The following is a 7,775-nucleotide window of genomic DNA, read 5'->3' on the forward strand; positions in this document are numbered from 1 at the left end:
TTCCACAAGTTGACTGTGTGCAGTATGAAGAACTTCCTTTTATTTGTTTTAAACCTGCTGCCCATTAATTTCATTTGGTGGCCCCTAGTTCTTATATTATAGGAACAAGTAAATAACTTTTCCTTATTCACTTTCTCCACATCACTCATGATTTTATATACCGCTATCATATCCCCTCTTAGTCTTCTCTTTTCCAAACTGAAGAGTCCTAGCCTCTTTAATCTCTCCTCATATGGGACCCGTTCCAAACCCCTAATCATTTTAGTTGCCCTTCTGTAAACCTTTTCTAATGCCAGTATATCTGTATATATGTAAAAGAAATAAAAGGAAGCACTTCTTTACACAGCATGTCCTCAGACTGTGGACTTCTATACTCTAGAAGGTCAAAGGGTCACACATGGTAACTGAGTTTTAAAGGGTGCTGGATAATTTTGTGCGCAATAACGTTTGGCCAATGTTAAGGCAAGGTAATAAAATGTCATGCTTGACAATGTCAGAATAGTACCACAGATGTCAGGAAATAATTTCCCCCAATATGCAGCAGTGAATAATTGACCAAGTACATTACAGAGAGGTTTTGATTATCTAGGTTAGAACCTGCAGGGCTGGAACCCAGGAGCATGAGGGTTCTGACATCTCTGCATCACCACACAAGGGTTTGGCTAGGCTCCTGCAGGACGACCTTGTGAGGCTGAGCTTGGCAGTAAGTACCAGCCCGCAGGACCTCAGTGGCAGCCCCTCGTAGCCCACTGCTTGGCTGGTACCAGTACTTAAACCAGGAAGCCGTGAAGAGGAGCTGTCTGAGCAACGACACAGACTACCTGCCCATCTCTACTCCAGACCTTGCCTGCGACAGACCGTAGACTCCAGCTTCCAACCTTGGTTTGTCCTCAACTTCGCCATTTGATTACTGTCTGTAACCTGGTGCCCAACCTCAATCTCCCGGTAATCTGACACTGCCTGTCTCCTGGCCCCTGACTCTCAGTTTGCCTTTTGGTCTAACTTGGACTCTGACCTACCAGTAACCTGACCCCACCTGCCTCCTGACTGTGCCTACTAGCCTATCTTGGACTCTGACCTCCTGGTACCTGACTAAGCCTGACTCCTGCTCGACCACTAGGTCTGACTGTCCATGTCTCAGTCTTGCCAATCAGGCTAGATGGATAGAAAATTGGATACATCATTTGCATAATCTGTTCATGGACATCCGATGTTCCTAAATGATGGGAAACATATACCAGTGCATCTTATTATATAGTATTTTCATTCTAGTAGTGCTCAGAGACACCAATGCAGATTGGAACCACATTATATTAGGCACTGTACATAGATGAACACACAGTCACTCTCCCTCAAGAATTTGCATGCTAAGGCCCCTACTCTTCAACTCAGAGTATACAGGGTCAGGGCCTAAGGAGACAGGCAGTACATCAAGGGTGGCCAGAGACACAATCTATACTATTTTATACACATATGTCCACTTGTAAACTTTTAAAATAAGATTCTAAAAGCACTGCCAGTTCGCCTTATATGCCTCTTGAATCTTTATTTATTGGCTGGTTTTTTTTGTTGTTTTTTTTTTACAGATACAAGCGCAGAAGTGGGTCTTAAGTATGCTTCAGTTAGGGAAAGACATTCCATGGCTAAGGGGCATAGTGTAAGAAGGTACAGAAATGTCTGCGTAGAAAACTAAATCAGATCAAATCAGTTAACATTAACAGACGATGGGGATAATACTTGACATGTTTAAGTTACTCTTGTGCTCTTCAGATGTTTGATTTAGAATGGATTCTGGTCAAAAAAATAACTGAACATGTTCAGACCGGGTTCCTAACCCCCCTTCCTCACGCCGCCACCCACTCACTTCCAAAGTATCTTTTGCCTAGTTTGTTGACAAAAACATATTTTACTACCACAAGAACAGAGACAATGTACCCTGCAACAGAACATGCTGTATTTTATTCTGCCTCATGTGCAATATCAGTTCACAAACAAAATGGCCAGCTTAGTTATTTTCCAGAATCTTTTCTTGTTCCTGATGACATATGAAACAGAAAGAACAGAGCTGGGTTTCCAATACCAGGGGGAGACTACAGTGCTAGCAGTGAGGGAGGGAGATGTAGTTTGATTTGTGTCTTGTAGGGAGAAAATTTGACATAAAAAGGGAAGGTTGCTCAAGCGTGACACTAGATGCTACTTCCTCTTAAACTTTTTCCCACCCTCTCAGGGACTACAACAATGAAATATGGACATGAGAGTTTTATTCAGTTCAAGGGCTCTGGTCAAAGGTAAACTTCTTGTCAACTCTTGGTGTCTGTAAGAAGAGTTGTCCGTGGCTGCTGATTTTCTCTAACCCTTTTTTTGTTATGCATTATTTTCCCCTGAAACTCCAGAGCCCTCTAGTGGCCAATGTTAAAGTATTCATAAGGATTTTCTATCAAAGGGTCTGCGCTTTTTGAAGTCAACAGCAAATGTCCGATGGACTTCAGCCGGAGAACAATAGGACCCAAAACCAGGACCACCTACCCTGTCCAGTTTCCCTTAGTAATCCTCTACTGCATTCTTTCCACCTTACAAGGACCTAGTGTCTAATGTTCATCTTTACTGTTTTCCTCTCATTTTAAATTAAGAGATAAGAATTACCACTATGTTCAACCTTTATTTTTAAGGAGAGAAAGATTTTTAGTCATTTAATATTTAGTCATTTAATCTGTGGTTTTAACACATTTACCTTTCATTACAGAAAAATAATTCTGAGACGTTTTCGAGTTGTATTGCTTGCTCGCAAAAAAAGGAAGAGGGGAAGAAAGATCAAATAATTTTAGATTCATTCTGTAGCTAAACAAAATGAAATACCACATCCCTCCAAGGAATCCACCCGTTATGGGAACATTTGATAATGATAGGTTGGTTTTGTTAATAATCCAAAACATTTGCAAAGCTTTTCATTAAACTGCATTGTCTAAACCCACAAGAATTTATGGACTCTGGTAGATTGAAAAGTCTTCGGTGGGTGTAAAATATCATGTAAACAAAATAATACTGGCAATAAATATTGCACCCCATTAGGAACAGAATTAGTTACACAAGAGAACAAAGAATAGGGATGTACATCAGTTTGTGGCACAGACACGTTGAATGATAAACAAGCTCTGTGCTTGTTTAAACTAAATGCAAACTTGCAACTGGACTACAGATTTTAAAAAAGTTTTGGTGCACATAGGAGGAGCAGCTTACCAGTTTCCTTAGACCAAGATACATTTCACTATATCTATAAATTCTGTGTAGAGAACGGAAGGATGGGTTGGTTTCCACTTCCCATGACATGTTCTGCTTTAGGATAAATAGAAAAGATCGGTGCGTCTTAAAGCGTGGGGGATAGAGGTGAAGGGCTTTTTAAAGTGGGGAGGGGCTGCATTTTTCTTCTGGATCTCAGATACTCTTTAAATGCAGCTAATTCCAACGTATGACATTCCAGCGCTGGGGAAAGGCAAGTCCGGGCGGGGATTCTCCGGGAAGGCGAGCGGAGAGGGCGCTTGGGGGGAGACACGCGCGCCGCGGGGGAGTGTGAGCTGTTCACGTCTTGGTTCGGGGGCCCGCCGAGCTCCGCGGCCGCGGATGTGCCGCTGGCTGGCAGGCAGGTAGGTGGAGAGAGCGGGCACTGAGCACAGCCGGGGTTGGCCCCTGTAAGGACCTCGGAGAGCTCCGGCCGCTGCGCACGCACCTCAGCCCGCTCAAGCGGGGCAGAAGGTGAATATAAGCCGGGCGAGCCGACGGGAGGCGGCAGTGCGGGCTGGGAGCCGCGGGGAGGACAGACGCGCCTAGAGAGGCAGCGGCAGCGGAGCACAGGTGGGCGCCTCCAGGACGGGGACCAGCGAGAGGCGGCTCCGTGTCCCACCGCAGCCCGGCGGGGCTGGAGTCTCCCTGGGGCAGCGCCGCCCGCTCCCTGGGGGTCTGGGCTCGTTCTGCTCAGCCTGATGTGCCCCACGGCGGGCACGGGAAGGGGCGCGCCGCCTGCCAGCGCCTCCCTGCGGGTGCTGCCGGCGCTGGGCACCTGAAGCGGCAGCCGCCGCGCTGGGCTTCGTGGCTGGCTGCGCTGCTGCATCCCGGGCCGGACTACGTGCCGAGCATGTGCTTTGCGGGCGAGGGGGACCCGTGCCAGCCACCGGAGCGTAGCTCCTGATCGCAGCCTCTGGGCGGGAGAGGAGGAGAGAGACCCGCTCCCTCCAGCCCCCTCTTGCCATGGGATGGACGCCCCGTGTGAGCCCAGCTACTGCTCGCTCGCCGTCAGCCTAAAGGAAGCCGGGGAAGGAGCCTCCCTGGCCGGGCACTTCGGCAACGGGACCAACGAGTCCCTGCAGGAGCTCTTCAGGAGCATCAACCTGGAGCGAGCCGACGGGCTGCAGGGGGGCAGCTCCGCCGTCCTGCGCATCGTCATCTCCAGCGTCTACTCGGTGGTGTGCGCCCTGGGGCTGGTGGGCAACCTGCTGGTGCTCTACCTGATGAAGAGCAAGCAGGGCTGGAAGAAATCCTCCATCGACCTCTTCGTGACCAGCCTGGCGCTCACCGACTTCCAGTTCGTGCTGACGCTGCCCTTCTGGGCGGTGGAGAACGCCCTGGACTTCACCTGGCTCTTCGGCAAGGCCATGTGCAAGATCGTCTCCTACGTGACGGCCATGAACATGTACGCCAGCGTCTTCTTCCTCACCGCCATGAGCGTGGCCCGCTACCACTCCGTGGCCTCGGCGCTGAGCAGCCGGCGGGGCGGCGCCGGGTGCTGCTCGGCCAAGTGGCTCTGCCTCCTCATCTGGGGCGCGGCCATGCTGGCCTCCCTGCCCCACGCCATCTTCTCCACCACCGCCACCGTCTTCAACGAGGAGCTCTGCCTGGTCAAGTTCCCCGAGGCCCGGGGAAAGAGCGCCCAGTTCTGGCTGGGCCTCTACCAGGCCCAGAAGGTGCTGCTGGGCTTCCTGGTGCCGCTGGCGGTCATCAGCCTCTGCTCGCTGCTGCTGCTGCGCTTCCTGGGCGAGCGCCACGTGGGCCGGGCCTGCGGCGGGCCCAAGCGGCGGGCCAAGGTGACCCGCTCGGTGACGGTGGTGGTGCTCTCCTTCTTCCTCTGCTGGCTGCCCAACCAGGCGCTCACCGCCTGGGGCGTCCTGGTCAAGCTCAACGTGGCGCCCTTCAGCCCGCAGTACTTCCTCTCGCAGGCCTACCTCTTCCCCGTCAGCGTGTGCCTGGCGCACTGCAACAGCTGCCTCAACCCGCTGCTCTACTGCCTGCTGCGCCGCGAGTTCCGCGCCGCCCTGCGCCGCCTGCTCTGGCGCCTGGCCTCGCCCTCGCTCACCGCCACGCGCCCCTTCACCGCCACCACCAAGCCCGAGCCCGAGGAGCAGGCGCTGCGCGCCCTGGTGCCCGCCAGCCCGCTGCCCCCCGCCGCCGCCCCCCAGCCCGAGCTCCTCTACTACCCGCCCGGCGTGGTGGTGTGCAGCGGCCGCTGGGACGTGCTGCCCAGCAGCTCCGCCGAGCAGCGCTGCTGAGCCGCAGCGGGGACTGTATGAGGAGGTTGAGGGAGCACTGAGCGGTGAGACTGCAGCTGGAGCGATGCCACATCCAGATCCAGGCACCGTCCGGGTGTCCCTTGCCTCCTCAGTGAATCTCCTAGCTGCAGAGGAGGTGGCTGAGGTGTGTGGGAAGCAAGCCAGGACTTTCTATCTGTCACCTCATAGGCCAGGTTGCGGGGGACCTGGCTTCTTTTGTCCTCTCCCAGCACTGAACTGGGGTACTAAGCACAACTCACTGTAAATGCAAGCAACTATAGCCCTGGCTCTAGCACAGCTCCAGAGAAGGCTGTTCGTGGGGTGTTCACTGCAGCACTTAGCCTGTTGCCAAAGCAAACATGATTCTCATTGATAAACAAGAACAGGAGTAACTGATGTTTGGGAGCTGGGCACTGCTGAAAAGGGGAGGGGCCTTTTTCTATTTTATTACCTGTAACTATAAACTTTGCCCTAGCCGTGAAATGTTATGTCCTACCATCAGCCACTGTTGTAGATCCATTGTGGTTAATGGGGTACTGTATCTGTAACTGACCATTGCTTAGAAGGAATTAAACCACTGCACTGCCAATTTGAAAGGGGCTGAATATTCAGAGCCCAAAACCAGAAGGCACCATTGTGACCATCTAGTCTGACCTCCTGTAGAACACAGGCCATAGAACTTCCCCAAAATCATTCCTAGAACACATCTTTTAGAGAAACAGCTAATCTTGATTTAAAGATTGTCGCCGATGATGAATCAGCCATGAGCCCTGATAAATTGTTCCAATGGTTAATTAACCACACTGTTAAAAATTTACACCATATTTCCAGTCTGAATTTGTCTAGCTTCAAAATTTCCAGCCCTTGGATTGTGTTATAACTTTCTGTGCTAGATTCAAGAGCCCATTATCCAATCATTCCCCAGGTAGGTACTTATAGGATGCAGCCAACCAAGCTGGCTTTATCGTCTTTGTTAAGCTAAATAGATTGAGCTGTTTGAGCCTATCACTCTAAGGCAGTGGTTCTCAACCTTTCCAAACTACTGTACCCCTTTCAGGAGTCTGATTTGTCTTGCATATCACAAGTTTCACTTAACTTAAAAACTGCTTGCTTAGAAAATCAGACATAAAATTATCACGGCACACTATTACCGAATAATAGTTTACTTTCTCATTTTTACCATAGAATTACAAAATACATCACTTGGAATATAAATATTGTTCTCACATTTCAGTGTATAGTATGTAGAGCAGTATAAACAAGTCATTGTATGATATTTTTAGTTTGTACTGCACTGGTGCTTTTTATGTAGTCTATTGTAAAACTAGCAAATATCTGGATGAATTGATGTCCCCCTGGAAGACCCCTGTGTACCCACATACCCCTGGTTGAGAACCACTGCCGCAAGGCATGTTTTCTAATCCTTTAATCATTCTTGTGGTGCTTCTCTGAATTCTCTCCCATTTATCAATATATTTCTTGTATTGTGGGTACCAGAACCGTATACAATATTCCAGCAGTGGTCACAACAGTGCCGGCAAAGGTAAAATAGCTCTTTACTCCTACGAGCTTCCCCTGTTTGTTCATCCCAGGATTGCATTAGCGTTTTTGTGCACAGCGTCACACTGGGAAGTCGTGGTCAGCTGATTATCCACCCTGACCCCAAAATCTTTTTCAGAGTCGCTGCTTGCCAGGATAGAGTCCCCAGTCCTATAAGTATGGCCTACATTCTTTGTTCCTAGATGTATATATTTACATTTAACCATATTAAACCACGTTGCTTGCACCCAATTTACCAAGCAATCCTGATCACTCTGTATCAGTGACCTGTCCTCTTCATTACTGACCATTCCCCCATATTTTGTGTCATCTGCAAACTTTATCAGTGATTTTATGTTTTCTTCCTGGTAATTGATACAAATGTTAACTAGCATAGGGCTAAGAAAAGATATCAGGTTAGTTTGACACAATCTATTTTCCATAAACCCCTGTTGATTTGCATTAATTACTTTACTCTTCTTTTAATTTATTAGTCAAGTCCCCTACCAGCTGTCCCATTATCTTGCCCAGGATCAATATCAAGCTGACAGGCCTATAATTACCTGGTTTATCCCATTTACCTTTTAAAAAATTGGCACAACATTACCTTTCCTGTGTCTTCTAGAATTTCCCCAGGGCTCCCAGACTTATTGAAAATCAACTTTAACAGTGCAGCAAGCTCCTCAGGCAGCTCTCTTA

At 49.2% G+C, this 7,775-nt stretch overlaps 1 protein-coding gene across 1 annotated transcript; it reads left to right on the forward strand.

Moving 5' to 3' along the window:
- Positions 1–3,801: 3,801 nt before the first annotated feature.
- Positions 3,802–6,674, forward strand: RXFP3 (relaxin family peptide receptor 3). Its single transcript, XM_039544854.1, has one exon. The coding sequence runs from the start codon at positions 4,248–4,250 to the stop codon at positions 5,535–5,537; it is 1,290 nt and encodes a 429-aa protein (XP_039400788.1). The 5' UTR covers positions 3,802–4,247; the 3' UTR covers positions 5,538–6,674.
- The last annotated feature ends 1,101 nt before the right edge of the window (positions 6,675–7,775 follow it).

This window comes from Mauremys reevesii, linkage group 6, assembly GCF_016161935.1.
Source record: "Mauremys reevesii isolate NIE-2019 linkage group 6, ASM1616193v1, whole genome shotgun sequence".
Taxonomy (NCBI): domain Eukaryota; kingdom Metazoa; phylum Chordata; order Testudines; family Geoemydidae; genus Mauremys; species Mauremys reevesii.